This window comes from Pangasianodon hypophthalmus, chromosome 13 (assembly GCF_027358585.1).
Source record: "Pangasianodon hypophthalmus isolate fPanHyp1 chromosome 13, fPanHyp1.pri, whole genome shotgun sequence".
Taxonomy (NCBI): Eukaryota; Metazoa; Chordata; class Actinopteri; order Siluriformes; family Pangasiidae; genus Pangasianodon; species Pangasianodon hypophthalmus.
The window spans coordinates 13,436,572-13,461,038 of record NC_069722.1 but is presented as its reverse complement, the minus strand read 5'-3'; the positions used below and the strand labels follow the sequence as shown (position 1 = coordinate 13,461,038).

The window sequence follows — 24,467 nt, the reverse complement described above, 5'->3', positions numbered from 1 at the left end:
TATGATATTAATATCGAAACTACATAAAACACCAATAACGCAAATAGATGACGTTGAAAAGCGGCGACACACCGCAGTGCATTGACACATTGACTATCCAATCGAAATAAAGAGAGTCCTTTTAACTGTCCAATCACAGTGAGGTGGGCGGTGCCCTCTCAGTTCGCGGGGGAAACAAGTACCAAACTTAGCCTGCTATAGCGTCAGGTTGTACCTTTCTGAAAACTGGCACACTGGCTTATTATCTCCTGTGGTCACAATAACCTATATATATTTGTGAAGTAAGCATGGTTGACATATTGAGTGTCGTTTTCCGACGGTTTGGTTCACAGCTACACGCATCAGGTGATATAAAACTCTCTTCTCACCCGGAGAGCAGCACTTTGGTGCTTGGGGATGAAAACATCAACAGGTCGCTGTTACTCCTGACAGCTATAACAGCAGCTTCAGAAATGGGATACAAAGTGCTGTTTTTCACACCAAATCAAATTCAGAGCCTTCCAGTGACTGTGCAGGATTCATCCGTATCTCTGAAGCCTGACAGTCTGAAGGTAACTTAAAATGTCATAATTTGATTTTCATAAATATGGTTGTTCAGTCTAAATTCATTAGTTTTGGAAGAACTTCATTGCTCTAAATGAACTTATTACGGTGTATTTTTCATAAACAACCCTAAGGGTAACTATTAGACAAAATGCTCAGTGTGATGCTAGGCCTACCATTTGTGCTTTTCTTTTGTGGTGTGATGCTTTTGGGAAACTGGCCCCTAAACTCAGCTTAGCTTTTTAATGTGAGAACGGCTCCGAGTGCTCGCCCTTTGAAGGCCATAAATGGAAATGTGGGCGTGTCTTTGTGTCCATATATGGAAGTTTTTAAGTATGAGGAACGCTACTGAAGTCACTGATGTATTCATTTATTTTGGATACAGCAACATGTCAGCCATACCGAAGAGTGGTTATTGTCACTGATTTTGTTAGCCAGTTGGCTAACGTGAATAACATTGCCAGGATTTTTTAAAATATTTTTTTTAAAGCACATTCACGAATATCCATTATCACCACTATATAGAAACTGCTTAGAAAGATATGAAGGACGCATCTTTGAGTTTATAGACGGACTCAGATGGACTCCTGCAGATCCTCCTGCCCAGATTGTTCCTTTTATTTAAAGGAAAATTCACCCATAGACATATTTAATGTGTTTCCGGGTGAATTTTCCTTTAAATAAAAGGAACAATCTGGGCAGGAGGATCTGCACGTCACGTTGTGACGTGTTTAGCTGTGATGTCATTATTATTTCTGAGAAGTTAGCGCTTATCTGTTGCACTGACGTCACAAGATCACGTTGCTAGGGCAGATACAATGGCATTTAATAGGAAAAAATATTTAAATGATCTCACATATAAGTGATTGTCAGGTTTCATTGTTGGTGCCTAAAAAAACAGAGCAAGAATTTCTTTTCTCACTCGCCATTCAATGCCACCCTAATAAGAAATTCAATGATTAAGTAGTGAAGACAACTAAAGTTGCAGTGCAGCTGGACAACGCAGTTGCTTACGCGTTATTGCTGCGACATGACTCAAGTAGTTAGCCATCTATGAGATAACAACCTTTCAAGAACAGTTGTATTAGCATCATTGGAAGGCTATTGGTTGAGGCTTTGGAAAGGGATCTGTTTGAGCAGAGTGTACAGATGAGGAAGTGAGAGAGCTGGACAGTCTAAAGGACTAAAGAGCTGCTGCATCGCTCTCGCTCTTTAGGTAGAGATGAATTCCCACTCGTATCGCTATCTGCAGGTAGTCAAATGCAGCACTGTGTGTAATTTAGGAAACCAGTAGCCAAAGTAAAAATAGACTAAATTCTTGATGAAAAAAAAATTTAAAGCAAAAAAGTCAACTCAGAATTTAATCATAATATAAACCTTTTTCACAGCTGAAGATCACTTATTGATATAGATAGAGAGATAGGTAGATAGATAGATTGATATTCAAGCCATTTATGGTGGATTTTCCTTTTCCTTGAAGAAAATCAGGTTCGTGTATCCCAAGACATTGGAGGAGCTGCTGGAGGACGTGGCGTCCCTTCATGAGCTGGTGCCTGAGACTGCACCGCTTCCTTCCTTGTTAATTGTAGATGGAGTGGAGCGGTATGTGCGTGTTCAGGACAGGCCACAGCAAGATTCTCAGAGCACAGCTGCTCACATCGTAGCCCTCCTGCACGACACGGCTGCCTTCCTCAAGGCCAGAAGTGAGAAAAGCCAACAACCTCCATGCAGGGTCATTGTCTCTTATCAGCCTGAGTGGGAAGGACGAGGAGGTGACATGTTTGCCCCGGATTCCATCCTCTTAGTCCTGGAGCGCTATCTGCAGGTGAGGTGCAACTTACACAAAGTGATAAATAGCGGAGAAGCGCAGAACGAGTGGCTGCTGTATCTCTCGGGTCCAGGACTGCAAGTTGATGGGTATGGTAATGGAGAGAAATGTCTGGGATTGCAGTGGCGTGTGGTCATGCAGCCTAATGGGGCACTGGAGTTCAGGCCAGAAAGTGCACAAAAAGAGGAGACCTTACAGGTACAACATTCTGATTGTGGAAATGAAGCATGAATAGTCACAGAGTTTATTGGACTTTATTTTAATAAATATACTTGAAGAAAAAAGACTTCTGTGCTGCACACTCAGACACAATGTAACAAACAAATCCTTGTAAATTGTAAAAATAAAATGTACATTTTCATGGTTTTACAATGAACCATCCTCTTGTGCTGAGATAAAGTTTTCAGTCAGTTAGGATTCAACTGGTTGTCCAGAAAACACAGGCTACAGCTGGGAGATATGATGATGTGATAAGTTGTCACAATGTGCTTTTCTGAGATATTGTGGATAACATGATATCTTTTTATGCATGTATATATTTTTTAAGTCATTTTTGTTACAGACTGGCTGGAAGCAGAGGATGGTTTGTTCAAATTCTGTACTTAATCTTTAAAGTTGTAAATTGTTAAATAAAGATAATAATACTTGTTCAAGTAAGATCCCCCTCCCCCTTTTTGGTACATAGACATGTTTGTATGAATAAAAAAACATACATTTTTAAATACAAAAATACATTTATTTTAATTTTTCTAGTATAAAGTATCATCAATTTATTTATTTTTTTTGTATCTAACACTACTGTAGGTGGTTTGTGAGCAAACCTATATATGGTGATACATACAGTGGATATAAAAAGTCTACACACTTCTGTTAAAATTGCAGAAGTAACAAACAAATCCTTGTAACAGGTTTTTGATAAATCATGTCAGATATTTTTCCACCATTAATGTCATATAGCAACCATCAAAATTCAAGTGAAAAACAAATAGAAACATTTTAGGAAAGAAAAAACTTACAATAACTTAATTGTGTAAGTGTGCACACCCCTGGGGCATTAACCATTAATTAACCAATCACGTTCACACTCATGTTCAAGGTACTTATATATACATACATACACACCTATAATCAGTGAAGTGATTCTGATTAACTCCAAATAAAGACTAGGGTGCAATATTGTGCAGCTCCATTATAATGTCAGATTTAAGAGATTAAATAATGTCAGAAACCTAAGATTTAACACTGGTAGCTGACTTTAACAGAAATCACATTGCTTTCTAGTAACACTTGTGTGTGTGTGTGTGTGTGTGTGTGTGTGTGTGTGTGTGTGTGTGTGTGTGTGTGTGTGTGAGTTTCCATTTAGGCACAATTCAGTGCAATAGAGCTATAGAACACTGATAGAGTGTGGGAACTGGAACAGAACTATCTATGTTGACTTTGGTCTGACTGTTTTATGAATCTTAATAAATTAAGACATTATGGCCTCAAAAATGACCTCAAACAAACATAAAACTTGCCTAAGAACATTTGAATCTTTATTTTATATGAAGATATAGGGATGCGTGCATTTAACAGTTTCAAAATATGACATTTTAGCAAAGGGGTTCTACAGGGTGTCCCAAAAGTCTGCATAGAGAGGAGACTATGTATGCTAGTACCATGTCAGTTGTGCCTTTGTCAGAGGATGTTCGCGGATGTCCCCTTCTCGGCTGGTCCGCAACACTTCCAGTCTTTTTGAATTTGCTAATAAGTTTGGCAACAGTGTCATGTGTGATGTGCTTGCCATGTTTCCTGTTAAAGTCCATCGCAACCTTGTGACAGCTTCCCAATGCAGCCATGAGCATGATTTAAATACATTCTTTTTTGTCAAAGGCTTTCTTAAAGGCTATCTGAAAAATATATATAATATAATATAAACTAAGTAAAAGTTTACTAAAAAGTGTTAATTTCCCCTTTTGGTCCTTTTGAGACACCCTGTATTTGGAAGAGCTAAGCAAGGTATAAATGCTCTTTTATTACACATAAATGTATTAGACTTACAAACGAAACAAAAAAGCTTAAAATACAAATATCTTTTTTAAATGTAGTTTTCACCATCAATGATTAAAACTGATTTCTCACACAAAACCTCAAACCTGAGAAGGTTTTAATAGTAAAACAATCATTCTTAATTATAGACTGTTTACTTAAAAACATGCCAAATGATTGGGTGCTACAGTAGTATTTACAGTAGGTTCTAATTAATCTATAAAATTATATTGTTTGACATTAAGCATTAATACATTTCTCAGACTTAATTAAATATAACATTGTGTAAGGTTGCAAATACTAATTAAAAAATTTGACTACGAATTGTATGAATTTATTTATTTACTTACATGACTTTATGACATAATTACTGTGTGTTACACAAAATACAGGGAATTTAAACAGTCACTTTCGTCCCTTTTTTGGATGGTGCATTGACTTGATAGAGCTGGGTTACTCAGTTAACCTTTAAGCTCTCTGGAAAGTAAAGACTCAGTAATTAATGAAATACACAACATATTTGTAATATTTAGTGCTGTTGTGTTTTTATTTATTTATTTATTGTCACAATCACAATATATATTTTTGGCTGTTTTCATTTATTTCATTTTTTAGTCCAAAAATGTCTCTATAGTTAGGTAGAGGTTACAGATCTTAAAATAGCATTTGACAGACTTATACATTTCAGCTGCTATAGTAAACAGTTTTAGAACTTGGATTTTTTTTTTTGTAGAAATAAATTGTAGATGAATGATATCTGTATTATGCACCATACGTATTGCAAATCTACAGAAAGCACAATATTTGGGGACAAGCAATTGAACTGACTGTTAGATTTTTAAGAAGACCAAGTCAGATGCACTGTTAGACACCCTTGCTTTTGGTATTTGCTGACATAACTGAAAAATATGATAGCACATGTGATCTATGTCAAAATCTTTTTTTTTTTTTTTTTTTTTTTTTACAACCCATATAATGCCAGCTGAAAAATTATCTACATATTTTACAACAGCTGAACCCTTTTAATATTATGGGTAACCAACAGACACAAAGTGGATGGACACACAGTCCTACAAACTCCAAAACAAAATATAGGAGTTGAAAACCAACCACTATTTACATTGGCAAAAAAAATTTAAATCTTTTCAAAGGCTATAGGTAGTATTTGGTGTTCTATACAAAAATATTTTAAACCTCAACAAACCTCATCAAAAATGTAGTACAGAAGAGAATGTAAGCTTATTTATTATTAATCGAGGTATGACTGTCTGTCTCCAGGAGATTCTTACATTCCACAACTGTTGCATTGTCATTCTGAAAGTGTCAGAAGGAAGCAGTGAAGATACCCTGGTTTGAACTCCATTACCATCTCCATGAGAATATAAAATCCAGTCTTTTGCATGACTCCCCAAAGGACATACTTGGACATCATTTTTCAACATTGGTTTTGAAATTGTTATTTTTTTTGTTTTTTCAGAAAGATTTTTGATCAATATCCATAGTGGATGGGACCAGTAAGTGGTCGCTTGTGTCCAGGAATATCATTTTTGTAATCATTGGCATAGATGGTGCCATTACCCATGTCTGTTATTCTGCTAAAGCTCATTGGACTGTAGTCCATGGAGACTCCAGAGTCTGCCACAGCCATGTAGGTATATCCTGGCCCTTTGGGAGGCCATGTGTGGTGTGGATATTCAAGGCTTGACTGTGATGAAAGTCTTCCTGACCCGGAACTTTGCGGGAGGGAGCCGATATCAGAATCTGAGGCAGCCATCAAGGAGGACCCTTTGCTAGCGAAGAGAACCTGCAGGGGCAATGACTCCTCAAAGCTATCATCCCTTTGCACTTCTCCCCGGGCACGCTGAGAGTTCTGGTTGAGGGTGACGTACGTGTCTTGTGACTCGAGTAGTGATGAATGGGAGAGGACTTCCGGGTGCTCTTGAAAAGCCCTCAGCTGCTCCATCAACCAGTGGCTGTTTGGAGGTTCTTGCCATCTGTCAGTCAAACCTGCATCCACATCCTGTGTCTCTATCTGATCGTCTGCTTCTTCTATAGCCTGTGGTTCTTCTCTCAGGAAGTCAGCTGCTCTGAGTGTTGTTTCTGGCCTCGGGGGAGATGTGCGACTTGTCAGTGGTGGCGCTAGACTGACTTCGGACAGCACCTCCAGAGAGGAAGGAAGCTCCTCAGTGCATATGTGAACTGGCCATCTGCTGCCACTACTGTGGCCAAGCCACTCCTGAGGGTACAAACAAAATGGTTACCGCAGAGTTCTCTGAAGGTCCCTTCTGAGACCAAGACTTTTGTTTTAACGAGAATGCTGTTCAGGCAGAGTTACTGGTTCTGCAATTTGCTGATATGACAATATGAAATGGAAAAATGTCCATGCTTCGTCTGAAAGAAATTTATTTCAAGCAAAACACAAGGCTTCTTTTGCTAGTTATAACTTAAAGGACCTGTCTGTGCTTGTATGTGAGTACTCAACAGCAATACTAATTCACTAAATTAGCTGTACCTGGAAGTCTCCTTTGTAGACTGTGAAGAGGCCTGGGAATTTGTGCTCAGGTGAAGGGATGTCAGGCCACAGTTTCTTTAGCAGGAATCTGTAATGGTTCACACAAACTCTACATAAGACTCCACTTGTTCGTCTTTAATATTGTCACTCAAATGTAGATTCTGTGCTGTGCTCTTATTATAAAATGGTACTACTTTTATTGTTCACAATAAAAATGTCATATTGTATATTATGTATTTACTGACTTGTGGTGGGACAGAAGCATAGTGAGAGACAGCAGGATGAGGATCAGAGAGATGATGAGAACCAGTACCACAATCAGGGGGTCTAGTGAGGAAGAAGAGCATTATGGTCATTATTGTGACACTAAATTGGATCCAGACTGATTAAACAGCACTTAAATAACATTTACCACTTGGGGATGTAGTCCCAAACTCCGGGTCTGACCAAGCACTCCAGTAACCATCATAGGTGATGCCGTCAGGTTTGACACGGACCAACACCTTGTATTTGCTGCTTGGTTGAAGTCCACGCAGGGTGAATTTTGTGCTGGCTTTCACTATTTCCTGAAACAGAACCAAATTTTACAATCTACTTCATATTAATGGAAGTGGTGTCTGTGGTTATACTAAACATCCATCCCTTTTCTGTACTGCATATCCTACACAGGGTCATGGGGAGCCTGGAGCATATCCCAGGGGACTCAGGGCACAAGTGTGTCCCATGGACGGGGTGCCAGCCCATCACAGGGCACAACTGTACACACTACAGAAAATTTAGAGATGCCAATCAGCCTACAATGCATGCCTTTGGACTGGGGGAGGAAACCGGAGTACCACGAGGAAGCACGTGCAAGCTCTGCGCACACAGGGCGGAGGTGGGAATTGAACCTCCAACTCTAGAGGTGCAAGGCAAACATGCTAACTACAAAGCCAACCACGAAGCCACCACGCCCCCTGATTAGTGGAAGTCCAGGTCAACTGGACATCCTAAGTTATAAGAAAGTATTAACAAACAGCTGTAGGTCCACTAAGATTTTGTTTGTTTTTAAGAAGGATAGCAGGTGCCATATTCTGAAATCTAGGGCTATAACAATCTGATGATTTGGACTAATGCATTGATTTAAAAGGCAGTGACTATTATCAACAACTAGTGTGTAAGAAATTATTCATATTTTTAAAATGATGTGTAATCAGTTTTAAAATAGTCCTTCTCTAGGTTATAATCTTTTGTGAATTATTGGTGGGTCTACCCCAAATTCTGAACAAAGCTGGTCACATATCAATCAGAGGCTACGTAATCAAATAGTATCATATTGTATCATAGCAAATTCAGTGATACTGTCAAATATCGAAATGTTCGTATGGTTTAGGCTCTGCCATGGCTCCAGATGTGACATCAGTGAATCCAACTAAATTACTAAGTTTTTAACACTTTCAATATCAGAATGTTTCAAGAATGTATTCTTGAGAGGAAACGTTCAAAAGGTGAGCACTTTTATGCTTACCTTCCTCATAGGACTCCCTTTCGCCACATATCTGATCTCGTACATCAAACTGTCATCAATGTACTTCACAGCAGGAGGCAGCCAGCTCACGATCAGTTCCCCTTGTTTTCCTGTGCTCACCACAGTCAGGTTAGCAGGAGGATCCAGCAGAACTGAGAAACAACAAGAGAAAAAAAATTAACCTGGTTACCTCCTGTAGAACAGAAAGTATCTACTTGAACTCTGTCGACTCACCAACATTGTCAATGAAGAGGCTGCGGTTGTAGAGTTCTTTCCCCCCCTGAAACACACGCAGCTGGAGAGGAGCGAAGTGTTGAGTTTTGGGGATACTGGAGAAGAACAGCCTTTTACCACTAGTCCCCTGTATAGGCAGTTCAGACACAGCACACGCACTGCTGTTCTCATTCCTAAACACAAAGGGCTTATTAGGTGATTGTTCTCATAGTCACACCAAACAGAATAGATTTTTTATAGATGGACTATAGGCCTATATACAGTCTGATACTACAATGACAATCTGGGATTTTTTTCATTTAAAATAAACAGAATAATTTTGAAAAAAAACAAAACAAAAGGTTTCAGAATTTTGAAATATTTTAAAACAAAGACAGTAAATGATCAATATCTTGAATATTTACTATTCAAGATTTTGCACTCTTTCTAGATCCCCATTTAAATGTAAACAAATTTGTGATATTAACCATGTTAACTGTTTTGTAAAAATATGGATGGCTTTGGATGGATTTGAGCTAAAATGGTTCATAAGGTTTTGCACAAACTTGTCGAGTCCATGCCAGCTCGAATGTACACTGTCATTAAAGCAAAAAGGGGATGCAACAAATACAAAAGAAACTCAGAAATTCATGTAAATATTTCAAAGATTCTATTTTTCATTCAAGTTGTGGTCAGTAATATAAATAATGAAATGATAGTAATGAAAACTGTTGTATTAAATAATCAAATAATGCAAAATAGAAGCAATTTCACTAGTGCTCTCAGACTTTTAGACCCCACTGTACATATATATGAGGTAATAGCCTGCATATAAAGTTAACGTACAGTATAGATCCCTCTTTTGCATTGCATAAACTGACACTTGGTTAGATATTATGAATTCTCAAATTCATAACATCAGTTACTTACTGGTATTGGTAAATGAAGGTGAATGTCTGTTGACCGACGTAACTGTTCTTGCTCTCCTCTTCCCAGAAACAGGTGAAGTCCCTCAGCGTCTCAGAAAAACATTTAATGTTCTCCGGCTCATCACGAAGCAACTGAGTAACTGTCAAATGCGATTTTATTTACATTATTGTGTCATAAACTGCTGAGGTCAAACATGTCCTACAGAGAACCATGATGCATAAAACTATGTACAGTTCCATGCAAAAGTCTTAGGCACCCTATTTTTTTTTAGTACAAACTTTGCTATAGATTTTTATTTTATGACTTCTACATTATTGATTCAGTACAAAAACATTTTAGATTTCCAAACATTAGTTTTCCAGCACAAAATTAAATTACAGAATTTTGAAAAACAATGAAGGCTGCTGGGTTTTGCTGCAAAAATTAGACGCAAGTGTGACAGTCAAAGTCTCCAGAAGAACTGTGGCTGCTTCTGCAAGATGCTCGTCACACCAAATATTGACTTTGTTTCATTTAGTACTGTTTACTGTTCTTTATGGTATTTTTTTTTTAATGTAGAAACATTTAATTTCATTATTTTTGAAGGCATCTTTGCCCTACAGCATTTTTTGCATGTGCCTAAGACTTTTGCACAGTACTGTATACACCCAGAACTGGAGATAAATAATGAATAGAAGACAGCACTGTTACTGAAGGAACAGATAAAATCGCGTCCTACCTTTGCTTTCAAAAGTTTGCCCTGCAGTCGCGACTAAAGCCAAGGAAAACGCGCACAACACCACTATACTTATCCCGTCATTGGACATTTTTTGGTCGTGTAGAACAAAAGCGGTGGCGCTTTCTGTTCCTCTGCATAATTACGCAGTTACAGTTGCCTTGTCGTGTTGTTTTCTGTACAGCTTGTGCCTCAGATACCGCTTATGCAGCGCGTCAGATAAAAACGCAAATACGCGACTGAAGTGTTTACTACTTTTTTTTTTATTTTTACACTAATAAGGAGGCGGGGCCTTAAAGTGAAGTTGTTTGTGGGCGTGGCTTAACTGGAGCCTATAAATTCTGTGATGGCGGTAAAACGAGTGTTTAGAAAGCGCGTGCTGGTCTCGCGCCTTGCTGTATTGAGAAAAACAATTTCATTTAAAAAATGTGTAGATATTAACGTATATATGAGCTATAAATAAAGTCGAAATGCACAGGTGTATAGGTGAATTAGTGAGTGTGGGCACTGGGAGGCTCAGATGCAGTGTTAGTACAGAGTGAAAGGGTCTCGCTGGTCTGTAACCGGTCTTCTTATCAGCAGGTATCAGGCGCGCTTGTTTTGCGCTCGCGCGCGTTATCGCCTGTCCGAGTGCGTCCTTACCGCGTAGATAAAGTCAGATGCAACCAACATCACCCGCCCCTGCACTGCCAGAATCCATCTTATTGTTCAACCACATCGCCATTTCTTTTCATTACTGACATCCAGACTGAACCGTAAACCTGCTGAGTTGGAACTACACACCATGCAGTTACTAGACCTATCCAAATTCCAACACAGTTTGTGTTTCTTTGTTCTAACACACCTCTGCTAAACCTGGTAATTAACTGCTGGGTTTTAGTTTCTGTCCAAGAGCAAGAAAATAACCAAACTATCTAAACTCTATAATGCTGCTTAATTTTATTGAAATGTGTTTGAGTAGTCTATATGGCTCCCCTACCAAAGATTTTCCTGCACTTTCATATTACAGATTAAAAAAGGCCTTTGCTAGGGATTGTCTCATGAATTATTAATTGATACTACTACTACTGTAACTACTACTACTACTAATAATAATAATAATTAACACAGCACTTAATATTAAGTTTATATAATCTCATTTTATATATAAACATTTAAAAGACGAGAACACAAGTATTTATATAATATAGCTTAGTCACATTAATGAACCAATTTATAATCACTAATTAATCACAAATCTATGATACACTATATGGCCAAAAGTATGTGGACACCTGACCATCACACCCATATGTGGTTCTTCCCCTAATTGTTGACACAAAGTTGGAAGCACACAATTGTCTAGGTTGTCTTCGTATGCTGTAGCATTACAATTTCCCTTCACTGTAACTAAGGGGCACAAACCTGTTCCAGCATGACAATGCCCCTGTGCACAAAGCAAGCTCTATGAAGACATGGTTGCTGTCAAAGAACTTGAGTGTCCTGCACAGAACCCTGACCGCAACCCCACTGAACACTTTTGGGATGAATTGGAACACTGAATGCATGCCAGGGCTCCTCACTTGACATCAGTACCTGATGTCACTAATGCTTTTGTGGTTGAATGGGCAGAAATTCCCACACCCATGCTCCAAAATCTAGTGGAAAGCTTTCCCTGAAGAGTGAAGGCTGTTAGAGCAGCAAAGGGGGACCAATTCCATGTTAATGCCCATGGTTTTGGAATGGGCACATATGGGTTTTGATGTCAGGTGTCCACACATTTTTAGCCACATAGTGTATTTACTACAAATCATAAAACGTATATTTGACAAGAACAAATTAATAGGTCATATTAAACAAGTATGTTTTTCACTGGGGCAATAGTTGATGGCTGAGTTTCTTCACAGATATTTTAATTCAGCAGAAGACCAGACTTTGTGTTCCAGCTACCTGATCGACAGAAATGTAGTTTCCATATTTATGGTGTGGAAAACAATTGAGTCTTGTGTTTATGTGCCTCAGGAGATTGTGGGTTACCGGTGGCAACCAAGAAAACATGCTGCAGGAAGCCCCATTTGTCATGTGCACTTCTCTGGATAGTTAGATAAAACACAGCATGGCAGCCATGTGGTGTACAGTCGTAAATCAGATGCTATCAGTGGCCCTCTGCACCCCAAAGTTCTTTACCAAAGGAGGAGAAAAACACAACAGCAAAGAGCTAATATTAATAAAAGGTGGACCAGCTTCCTTACCATGTGAGGAATTATAAGCTTTATTAAAGGTACAGTATGTATGAGACATTCCAGAGCCAAAAAATAAACAGCAGATTAAAGAAAAAAATTGAGACCAGAGTATCTCTGCTGAGTGGTGCCAACGGATCATAACAGTTAACTGTATGTTTGGCAATTGATAGAGAAAAGGGAGAGGGAAGGGGTGGAGGTTAGTTGAGATGCTGCAGAGAGTTTTCTCTAGTTTCTGTTATCACACTGACCAGGTCACATCTCAAGGATATAATTTAGGCCTGGAAAGCATTCTTGACACCAGAAAAGTTTATACAAGCCAATATGTCAGAGGTTTTGGTTGGCAATATGTACATTCTGTCACAATGATGGCACTAGCTGATCACATGAGAGTTTAGTACAAATATAAAGATGAGTAGAGCCTGAGTCATCACCATACTGCAGGTTTCAGAGCTGTCCCTGCATATATAAAGCATACAAGCCATATGATCTGCAAAATTTTCACTTACTGAATGATTCTGCCACACAACAGTACAGTTTCTCTTCTGTACTTCACAACTGTGACGAGTGATCTGGACACAGGTATGGGTGGTATGTTGTACAAAGAAACACTGGTAACAAATTAAAGAAAAACAAGGTTTACAAGTACAAAACATGTGACACACATGACCCTCTTTTTCACCTCCACAAGCCCTTAGCATATACATCTGATCTTTATCATACATTACAGCCTCAATGCATTGATGGTTTAAACACAAAAACAACACTTAAAAGCTTAAAAGTTTAAAGCATACTGAGTCCATAAGGTTCACCTCAGCAGATTGTACATTAATGTAATACTTAAAAATAGTGAGACTGGATTTATACTGAAATGAAATGTTGTGAAAAGAGCTGACATTTAACTGAGAGCTTTGTATGTGAAATACAAAAAGCAGGAAGAGTTCAAGGTATTCAATACTTAGTGTAACAGGTTTAGAACATTAATTCAATGGTTATGTGATGGTGCCCTATTTATTCCCACTGAGCCACATGCAGCATTTTACTAGAAATTTTTACTAGAATAAACATTTCCATCATTCCCATTAAGAAAAATATTTGACATGAAATGTAACATGATCATATTACTGTAAATTTTAACTTCCTCTTGTCTTCATTTGGGTTTCACGCTTGGTGCAATGACACGTGGTTCCTCCTAAAACTAAAGTTTTAAACAAGACAGACAGTACACTGGCCAAGTCTGGTACAGATTGGCAGTTGAAAATGGGGCTATCCACTTGCATGTGACACAAACACATCCATTGTGGGCTAAGCCACAGAGCTCTCCCAAGCTTTTTTTCAGAGGATAGGAGAGACACAACCAACAGAGAGTGTGAGGGCTAGAGGAAAATGGATGGGTGTGGATGGACAGATGTTTATCTCTGTAAGCTGCTAACACACAGCCTGTGCATTTCTTGGTGCAGTCGTGAGAGGAGTTAAAATGAGCTGCAACAAGGTTTAAGAAGATTTTAAGTGATTTAAGGCACTCTGCACCTTAGTTCAAGTTCAGAGAAAATGCTTCCACCTACTGTGAATTTATGATTAGCTAAATCACAAATCACCCCTTTTCTGATAGCAGGAATGCTTTAGAGACATCATGCATATAGACTGCTGTACAGACTAAAGACTTTCACTTGATTGGCTGAATGAATTTGAGTTAGAATACTGGTTTGACAGATATCGAAAAAATATGAGAAAGGTTTACAGAATCTGAATCAGAACACATCTTAATACAGAACAGTAAGTCTTAGTCAGAGAGCTAGTCTGAAGTCTTTGAAGACAAGTGTGTGGCAGGGGGACAGAGACAAGGGTGCAGTTTGTAGGGTGGAATGCAAGTAAGATGGTGTGTGGTTGGTATTTTAACAGGCACAGCTGCTATGTCCTTCAGTTGGAGAGTCCTGCAGGTTGGAGTCTTTGAGGCTGAGTGGACCACCATCTCCCTCCATAGTTTCGTTCATTTTCTCACAGATTACATCCACCAACCGCTCAAACACCTGCTTCACGTTGATGTTGTCTTTGGCACTGGCTTCAAAGAACTGGAAACCTGGAAGAAAGGAACGGTGGAAATAAAGTGTATATTATTGGAGTACAGCAAGTGAAATTGTGGAATTTAGTATGTTAACTTAGGCATTTGTGCAAAGATGTGAGTGTAGTCTATTTGCCATATGTACTGTAGTGTGTCGAGATGCAAATGTGTATTCTCACCTAGTTCATCAGCTAGTCTCTGGCTGTCTTCTGTTGGAATAAGTCGGTCATCCTCTAGGTCACACTTATTACCCACTAGAATCACCTGTGCATTGTCCCATGAGTATGTCTTAATCTGGGTAGCCCTAAAGGCAACACACACACACAGAGAGAGAGAGAGAGAGAGAGAGAGAGAGAGAGTGTGTAAAGAGACCAGCTTATTATGTGTTCTTCTATCACAATATACAGACTACTGTACAGAACTTTCAATACTCTTTTGGTTAAAACTCATTGAACCATATAGATTGACTGCTCTCTGTATATGAATTACTGAGTTGGATTGGATTATTGACAAATGTAACACTGGGCACGTGCTAAGAGGCTCTGGCCACTAGGGAGCCCTCAACAAGCAGAGATTTGAAGTGACCCATTAGGCCACTATGCTGTAACACATCTAATGAATGTAAAGTCACAGAATCTGAAATAAATTCAGAAATTAGTGTGTGGGCCTGAATTTCTCCCTCCATTTCTCTCCCCAATTTGGTCACATGCTAATTCCCACCCACTAGCCAGCTTCCCACATCATGCGACAGACAACCAGGAGGATGAAGGCTAAATGTGTGTCCTCTGTGCCACGTGAAGCCAGCCAATCTCAACTTTTTGAACTGCTGCTCATGCTGTGTCACAGGGCAGTGTAACATACTCAAAGGAAAGCAATATCTACCCTCTTCTGCATACATTACTACATAGATGTTCACTATTGGCTAGTGTTACTGTGATTGACAGGGGAGAGAGTATGCAATTCCTCCTACCCAGAGAGCAGGACCAATTTTGCATGACTGGGATTTTGTCACTGTCTGCTGACGACAGGGTGTGCCACTTCTTCTCTGCCACTCAGGAGCTGGGTCTGGATTTGTAGATTTTATGGTCAGTTAGGCCCTTTTTTTAATTAAAAAAAAAAAAAAAAAGGATTGTGTTGGGCTTTGGGGCAGGGTGGTCAGGTCTCCTGCTTAGGATCCTGGGGGGCCCTGCTTAGGATTCTGCCTAGGAGCCCAGGATTTACTAATCCATCCCTGATTTGTACAGGTATTCAATTCTGCTTCTTCCCTTTCCCCTCTGCCCCTCACTTACCAGTCCTGTACAGCATTGAACGAGTCCTGGTTGGTGATGTCATACATTAGCAGGAAGCCCATGGCTCCTCTGTAATATGCTGTAGTGATGGTTCGGTAGCGCTCCTGTCCTGCTGTGTCCTAGCGCAAAACAAACACAAGGTCATGGTCAAATATACAGCACAGTACAATGCAACTTTGCTCTGTTTTAACAAGACAGCTATGGGTTGATTAAGTAAAACTTGCTCCATTTTCATCATAAAGCCTTGCTTTGTTTACCTAGGTTCATTCAGGGTTTCAAACATGTTGTGGACACTTACTGCTGCTCGGGCTAATTTTGAACTGGAGGTTGGGTAGGGTATAGTGAGGTAAATGCTACTGTGAACCAGCAGAGGGCAGCCACTTCTAATTTTCCAGTGTTACATTGACAGAAACGATAGCAATAAGTGGTTCTCAAGTACTTAAATAGTGTAAACGTTATTGAAACTATTAAACATTCTATACCTTTATTCTGGGTGTGTTAATCAATGATTATACACTCATCATACACTCTAATAAGAACATCTATACACCTGCTCATTCATGCATGTGGATGCAGCACAATGCAAAAAAATCATGCAGATACAGGTCAAGAGCTACAGGTAATGTTCACATCAAATATCAGAATGGGGAAAAAATGTGACTTTAACCACTCTGTGACTTTAACCATGGTATGGTTGTTGGTGCCAGATGAACTGGTTTGAGTATTTCAGAAACTGCTGATTTTTTGGGAAATTTCCCACACAAGAGTCTCTAGAGTTTACACAGAATGGTGCGAAAAACCAAAAAACATATTGTGTGCAGAGTGTCTGCAGGCTGAAACATCTTGTTGATTAGAGAGATCAGAGAAGAATGACCAGACTGGTCTGAGCTGATAGAAAGTCTATAGTAACTCATATAAGCACTCTTTACAACTGTGGCGAGCAGAAAAGCATCTCAGAATGCACTACACATCAAACCTTGAGGTGGATGGGCTACAACAACAGAAGACCACATCAGGTTCCACTCCTGTCAGCCAAGAACAAGAATCTGAGGCTATCATGGGCACAGACTCACCAAAATTGGACAGCTGAAGACCAGAAAAAAAACAGGTGATTTTTTTCCCCCCTAATCTTCAACTGTCCAGTTTCTGTGAGTCTGTGCCCATAATAGCCTTGGCTGACAGGAGCGGAACCCAATGTGGTCTTCTGCTGTTGTAACCCTTCCACCTCAAGGTTCGATGTTTTGTGCATGCTGAGACGCTTTTCTGCTCATCATGGTTGTAAAGAGTGATAATTTGAGTTACTATATACTTCCTGGCAGCTAAAACCAATCTGGCCATTTTCCTCTGACCTCTCTTATCAACAAGGCATTTCTACCCACAGAACTATCACTTACTCAAAGTCTTTTTGCATTTTTTGCACTATTCTGTGTAAACTCTAGAGACTGATGTGTGTGTGGAAATCCCAGGATCAGCAGTATCTGAAAAACTCAAACTAGCTCATCTGGTTAACAACAGCGAGAGTATGAAAATATGCTATGGCCTTCTCAGTCACCATATCTCAACACAACTGAACATCTATAAGATTTTGGACTGGCATGTTAGCACTCTACACTGCCATCATAAAAACACCAACACCAAAACACCAATATCTTTTGGTGTTCATCTAACCAGAAATGTAGAATCTGTACTAAGGTGCATTGGAGCTGTTCTGGTGGCTTGGCGCATCACCTTACTATAATGGCTTTTTCCTTAATTTATCACCAGTGTGTACAAGTGACATGAATTTTATCATCTACTTTACTTATTCTACTTTATTTTAATACTTCTACTTTATCAGATCAGTGAACCACTGGTCACAAAAAAAAAAATAAAATAAAATAAAAAATAAATAAAATACTGACCTGTCTGTGTGCCTTTTTTTCATTTTCTTAAAAGCTGTAATGTGTCCAGCCAAGGATCATGTGTGTAATAGCATAATGTAGAGGCTTTGATTTCAGATGTGGCTTGGAGAGATGCAGCTCTGGCTAAAATGCATCTCATAAGTGAAGTGGTTAAATTAACTTAAATTATTGTATTTTACGTGAAGTTACACCCACAATTTATATAGTCCCTATCCAGATGTAATCATGAAATGACCAGGTGTAAACATGGTCACTGAATTATCAGCAGAAAACATTCAAATTTGACATCAGAGACTTTTGTGCCTAAAGTTTACCAAATAGAAGAGCTGAGCTCAGACAGGTAAAGGGTTGGCACGGCAACTATCCCACTGTCGCCTGGAAACCTGGTCTGGCACCCTTATTTGCATATGAAAGAGGGTTGCTCAGGTAACCGTAGTGTATCACTCAGGTTGGACATCAAGCCCCTGTATGTGTGTCACATTAATATTGTGTTGCAATAAACATATACATACATACATACACACATATAAAGTTGCCTATAGCACTACACATAGCTTAGTTTTCCAATAAAAAAGTGTTTGTAAATGTCCATGCCTTGTTCCTTTTGGTTAACTACTCACCTAAGAACAGATACAATCAATAAACAAAAAAAGGACATTGGCTTTCCCTGTGATAACGCTGTATGCTGACAGAGAAGTCAATAGCGTAAACGTCATCGTGGCCTTTACAAACGTGTCATATCCTGTTTTCTGTGGACAGTTCCAAGCAGCAGGCGTGGCACCATGCAGGAGAGACACCATGTTTGGATAAACACACACTTACTTTATGGAACTTTGCATAAAACTGTTCTTTCTTTATCATATCTATCTGTCCATCCATCTGTCTATCTATCTATCTATACACAGTTTTATCTCTCTCTCTAACACACACACAGGTGATGAAAGTGCTTAGATGTTTAAAGCATTGAATCCACATCTTATAAATTATCTGAAGCATTTGACTAGCAGAAACCTAGCAAGAGCAAAAGCAGTTTTAATAAGATGCCAAAGGAATTATATGTTTACTTTCTTGCAAATTACTATGTACACTACTGGGCAGTGAAGCAAAGTGAAAGTACTTGTTCTCTGTTCCTTGTTGAAAGGCTGTGAGTGAGTCATGGTTCAATCTCCTACATCTACTAAAGATTCCTGTGAAAATCAAAGAGGTGGTGGAGAAATATCGAGGCAACCTACAACCGCAGATAACTCGTGATGACCCTTGCCAGCTAAGCTTCCTGGCATTAGAAAAGAATGAACAGAGGCGTGGTTTGGTCAGGAAGCAATTCATGGCAACCATTCTGTGGGCCCCCTGGAAAAGGTAGCACAAGCAAATAACAGGCCATTTCAGCTTTGGATTGATGCCACTGAGCACATTAACAAGACTCTGGAGTCTGTGAGGGTCTGCAAGCAGTGCCACTTTATTTCATCTCCCTGCTATGAGAGTGCACATCAATTATCCTACCTGCTATTACCGCAATACTGTAATACACAGCTTTCTGGATAAGCTTAAAGTATACCTAATATTTCACATGGTAGGATTAAAAGGTACAGAGATTCAAATGTAGATGAGAAATTTACATCTTAGCAACTTATGAAGCAAATAGGGTTAACGTCGGGGTCTAGAATGTTGTACCATATTTCACAGAGTTAGTTGAAGAAAGGTCAATCATTTGCAGTTTGAAGGCACAGCAAATTAGAGATCCTTCCTTTCCAAGGGGACAAATGTGACTCCCACACCCTGATCATAAAGTAGTATTTGAGCAGCAAAGAAAGCTTGCTAAAGCACATGAGCTGTTTCAGTTAAGATTTGTGTATGATGGCCTTCAATAAATTATAATAATAAACTAAAAAAAGCAACAATTAGACAAAAGATCCGATTTTTGTCGTTATTGTTTTAGCATCAGATTTACTAGGAACAACAGGTTTCAGGTTTCTCATGAATGGGAAGAATTAAAATGCAACAGTACTGAAAAAACTATAAGTAAAATGATATAAATGTAATCACAGTTATATTGCTTAAATCAAATATGTTTGGAAGTTATTTTCTTTCTTTGTTGGTATTGGTCTTATATCATTATATGAACATGAATTAACTCATGTATTCACTCACCTCAATGCAAGCAATAATGCCGATTTATGAGAAGATTGCATTTTTTTTCTTCCAGTTATATGGACAATCGAGAATTCAGAACTAAAATCAGCCATATTAGTTTCATAAACCTGTACAAAGGCACAAGGCTGCACAAGTCCAGACAATCTGTTATATTTCTGGCTCTAAAATTGCTGTTTGAATGCATGAGCTAGCCAATAATAGGTTTAGTTGATGTATCTGAGCAAAAACAAACAAACAAACAAGCAACAATTAGCACCTGCTCAGTTGTCGCTTCTAAATAACCAGATTATAGAACTGAAAAAAACAAACCTGAACAGGCTGCCTCAGGATTATATATATATATATATATATATATAATGTACACACACAAAGAGCAAAAAACAACAACAAAAAAAAAAAAACAGAGTAATAGCAGCAATTTTGCCTACACTGTAATGCTAAATTGTGTGTACTTGGCACCACATTATAATTAGTATACAAAAACTGTATAACAAGTAGGCTAATGTTTGGATTGATTCATAGTTTTGCTAAGCAGTCATAAGGTTAGTGCCAGGTTTTATATTTCAACTTCACTGTAGCCAACAGGAAGAAAGCAGAAAGGCCTGAGTAAACAAAGTGCCAGTACTGATTTGATAGAAATGCTGATTTGTGGCTTGGAAAAAGAATTGTCTGCCGTCTGGTTTGGCATCTCTGCTACACAAAGTTAACACTGGCAAAAAAGGAAAGCTATGATGCATTACATTACAGATCATTTTGTTTTTGTAAGGTTGTCCAATCAGGAGCGTAACTGTATTATATAACTTTTTACATAACTGTTAAAAAACAGCTTCTATGTCAATTAGAGGTTTGATTGAAAATCACAATACCGTCCCTAATGACTGAACCTATGATTGTATTCTCTGATTTTTAGACACTGTAAGTCATTTTCCAGGTAAATTTCAGATCTTTGTATTTGTAATGATAAAACAATGAGGAGTATCAAACATGACATGAAAGAAACCTCTTCGGAGAGATATCGTTTGGTTTTGTACATTAGATCCTTTACTTGGTCTAAAACCATTTGCATTTGCAGGGATGCATTATAAATAGACTACACTGTAATTTCTCGCAGAAACCAGAGAAGGCCAATGAATTTTGCGGAATTCTAGTTGACTCTATAGCCAATAAAACAAAACATTGTCTTAGTCTCAGACTCTTGAAGCCCCAACAGAAACAAAAGACACTACAGATAATTGGAGCTTTATATAGATAGTATACGATAACAGTTTGAAGAAACGATAAATAAATGTTTACTCAAACATACCCAGATCTGTAGCTTGATCCGCTTGTTGTTGCGGAAGACAGTTTTGACTTTGAAGTCGATGCCTACGGTGCTGACGAAGGCTGAGGTGAAGGAGTCATCGGCGTAGCGGAACAGGAAGCTAGTTTTGCCCACGCTGCTGTTGCCAATAATCAGGAGCTTGAACATATAATCAAAGTTCTGATCAGCTGCGTCCTTCTGAGAGGGCTGCTGCAGCAGGCGCGAGTCGTTCACCGTCGCCATCTAGAGGACATGAGACACTGGAACGTTAAACAACAGATTATCATGACCAAGTTAAAAAAAAAAAAAAAAAACCCTATCAAGTTCTGCTAAACTGCATTTTATTCTCACATATAATTTGACTTTGTTCTAGTTAAACCACAATTACTCTGCACTAATTTTGCTCTAATCTTTAAACAGCAAGAGACATTTTCAAACCAGACATTTTCAGTTTTCGTTTGTGTTTCCTAAGCAACATAAAATATCCAGTTAATTCATCTAAACTGAATACTTTGTTACCCTCTGAGCATAACCTCCAGAGTCTATCATCTCCAGCATGCTAGACACCCCTACTAAAGCCAGAGCTTTATAGAGAGAAGAGGAAAACCTCTCATCCAGCCCTCCCTTATCCACCCTACTCCTCTCTCCACCCTTCTCCTCCTCCTTCCCTCCTGATCATTTAGGGCTATACAGTGCTCAGCTGGCCTCTGGCAAGGTGTGTCTCCATGGTGACAGGCCCCGAACAAAACATGCAGAGCCATTAGAGAGAGAGAGAGAGAGAGAGAGAGAGAGAGACGAGTGCACTGGGCACGACTCCCCTCCAGAGGTGCAGATATTATTACATAACAAAGAGCCAGGATGGACAGTCATTGTTCTGAATGGAAGAAGAGGTCTTGTTTAAATGCTAGCTCAATCTGAGCACATGCTTCTGGAAACAGATGAGTGTGTATGTAGGAGTTTGATGGCAGGCCCTTAGCACTGGAGTGTGCCTGCAAAAGTGAAGTTCAAAGAAGCAGCAGATTGCATTAAATATCACCTGCTTGTTGATGAAGCTTCTCATATGTGTCAAGTGTATTCATGGTTTTCTTAAGAAAACCAGTTCCTCATAAGCAGCCCGTTTTGACAGTTAGCTAACACTGCATGACAAGAGTGAAGTTTGCACGTGGGCTATATTGCAGGAGGTGTTGCAAATGTTTAAGGAAGAGGGCAGTAGTGTGAGGGAGGCTTTGAAATGTAAGCTAAAGAGAAGCTCTTCTTAACATTATCCAGTGGGTAGCTTCTACAAATACAAATATTGCAATAAGATCTCATCGGTATCCAGCGAAGAATTAAGCATTAAGATTTCATAACATGGAGTTGTTTTTTAACCAAACAATTACATTTGTTTCTTCTTGTGCTTCTTCCCAAGCCCATAAAAGATCGTAACTGGATCATAGGCAGCTTTTGTAAATCAGCAAAAAAAAAAAAGGTTACACATGCAGTGCACTGACCAATCTGCAACCAGCGGCCTCCAGCATTACCATGCACAAAAACAAGATAACAACAGTTGTTTCTATCCTGACTAATCAATAAACCTCAATACATCACTGACTTAATTGTCTGTTGTTCATTTAATTCCCTTTTGTCTGGCTAAATAAAACCAATAAAACTGGGTACCAATAAAAAAGGGTCAAATACTGGTTTCTTCATGCAAAACCTTCATTTTATTGCTTGGACCACTATAGTGGTGATCAGCTGATTGATAATTATCTCAGTGAAGTCCTTGATCTTCCAGGGGGCACATAAAAACAACTTTCAAAAAAAAAAAAGAAAAAAAAACCCACCCATTACACTGTATTTGTGGCTTATCTGAAAAACAGACTTGTCCATATTGCTCCATACAAACTGTCCTGATGGATTGGTGATGAATTTCAGAAGGAATGAAGAAGGAGGGCTTTTCTGAAAGCCTAGGTGCAAATTAGTACCTTCCATAGTTCACAAAGAAAAATTCAATTCACCTCAAACAACCCAAAGATGAACCGATGGGTTCTTGGTCTGTGCATCAGACTGAATAATTAACACCCAAGCACCAAGTCTGGATGGAAATGGCCTCAGTAAGGATTTACTTTATTGATTATTTGACAGATGGGGCATCTGTCCTGTAATTGAGCAGCTTGTAGGCAAGATATATCTCCAGAACAGCATAATACACCTTTAAAAGGGGTTTCTCATGGTTTTTTTGGATGGTTAATGGTTCTAGCTTTCTAAAGCAGATGGAACATTTTGGAACATTTTATAAAAGAACCCCTCTGCTGTAGGGTTCTGGACCTTTAAGGGTTCATAGAGACAAACTGCACAACCTTTTAAGATGCTACTTTTTCCCCCAAGTCTACAGTACAAACAATGTGCGGATTTGAATGTAGTCAGTTTTCATACACTGGCCAACATGGACGAGTAATACTTTAGTACAAAATGATAAACGTAGAAAGTTTTATAGCCCATGCAAACAGTTATACTATTTCACAAACTCTGTATTGAGTGCGTGCGTTTTTTTTAAATAGTCTCTGTATCTTTTGCTAGTGTTTTATTTACAAATGAGCTAATCCAGGCGGAAGTTTGGACCGGAATTCAAACGCCTCTCCTGGATACTCTTTGATGCGACAAAACAAAAACAAAAACGTGTGTATAACAAACGCTAGCTAGTGACTATCCCTAAAATGTAAACACAACTTGTGAAAATCATTCAGCCTCGAGGAGTTAACGCAGGAATTAGGCTAAAAACAAAGCGTTACGCAAGTCTTAGGTTGGTTTCATCTTCTGACTGCGCCAAACTGAAAATAAACATGACACGCTACCACAAAAAAACCCTAAAAGTTCCAGTGCCTACCTCCTCACAGTGAGAAACGGGAGAATCCGCCTTGTGCTGGTCTTACCGGATATTTACAGCTCAGCAGGGAGGGTGCTGTGCCGTTGCTAGGCTGCTGCGTGCACGCGGACCCCAGCAGAGCGCGCGGATCTGCGGTGTGTCAGACAGTTGCCCTGCTCCGAGCCTCCCACTCCACACTAATCCACCTTCCCTGCCTCGAGCCTCCCACTCCACACTGATCCACCTTCCCTGCCTCGAGCCTCCCAATCCACACTGATCCACCTTCCCTGCTCCGACCCTCCCAGTCCACACTGATCCACCTTCCCTGCTCCGACCCTCCCAGTCCACACTGATCCACCTTCCCTGCCCCGAGCCTCCCAGTCCACACTGATCCACCTTCCCTGCTCCGACCCTCCCAGTCCAC

The 24,467-nt window shown here is 39.3% G+C and overlaps 3 protein-coding genes across 6 annotated transcripts; 1 reads left to right on the top strand and 2 right to left on the bottom strand.

The window, feature by feature from the left end:
• The first annotated feature begins 55 nt into the window (after positions 1 to 55).
• Positions 56 to 3,019, top strand: swsap1 (SWIM-type zinc finger 7 associated protein 1). The gene is made up of 2 exons (XM_026917009.3): positions 56 to 551; positions 2,024 to 3,019. The coding sequence occupies exons 1-2, from the start codon at positions 288 to 290 to the stop codon at positions 2,600 to 2,602; spliced, it is 843 nt and encodes a 280-aa protein (XP_026772810.2). The 5' UTR covers positions 56 to 287; the 3' UTR covers positions 2,603 to 3,019.
• A 2,034-nt stretch (positions 3,020 to 5,053) lies between these two features.
• Positions 5,054 to 10,525, bottom strand: epor (erythropoietin receptor). Its single transcript, XM_026915989.3, has 8 exons — positions 10,280 to 10,525; positions 9,562 to 9,700; positions 8,653 to 8,825; positions 8,419 to 8,570; positions 7,324 to 7,477; positions 7,157 to 7,238; positions 6,912 to 6,999; positions 5,054 to 6,635 (listed from the first exon to the last, which is right to left on the bottom strand). The coding sequence occupies exons 1-8, from the start codon at positions 10,365 to 10,367 to the stop codon at positions 5,889 to 5,891; spliced, it is 1,623 nt and encodes a 540-aa protein (XP_026771790.2). The 5' UTR covers positions 10,368 to 10,525; the 3' UTR covers positions 5,054 to 5,888.
• Positions 10,526 to 12,503: 1,978 nt separating this feature from the next.
• Positions 12,504 to 24,339, bottom strand: rab3db (RAB3D, member RAS oncogene family, b). 4 transcript variants are annotated; one of them, XM_053239214.1, is made up of 5 exons: positions 24,065 to 24,339; positions 21,202 to 21,458; positions 15,847 to 15,965; positions 14,737 to 14,861; positions 12,504 to 14,575 (listed from the first exon to the last, which is right to left on the bottom strand). In XM_053239214.1, exons 2-5 carry the CDS (start codon positions 21,439 to 21,441, stop codon positions 14,391 to 14,393), a joined length of 669 nt encoding a protein of 222 aa, XP_053095189.1. In that variant the 5' UTR covers positions 21,442 to 21,458; positions 24,065 to 24,339; the 3' UTR covers positions 12,504 to 14,390. The 4 variants fall into 4 exon arrangements, with proteins under 4 accessions (XP_053095189.1, XP_026772967.1, XP_026772966.1 ...); XM_026917166.3 differs by having other exon boundaries at positions 21,202 to 21,441; positions 24,111 to 24,338; XM_026917165.3 differs by having other exon boundaries at positions 21,202 to 21,441; positions 24,065 to 24,337.
• Between the last annotated feature and the right edge of the window lie 128 nt (positions 24,340 to 24,467).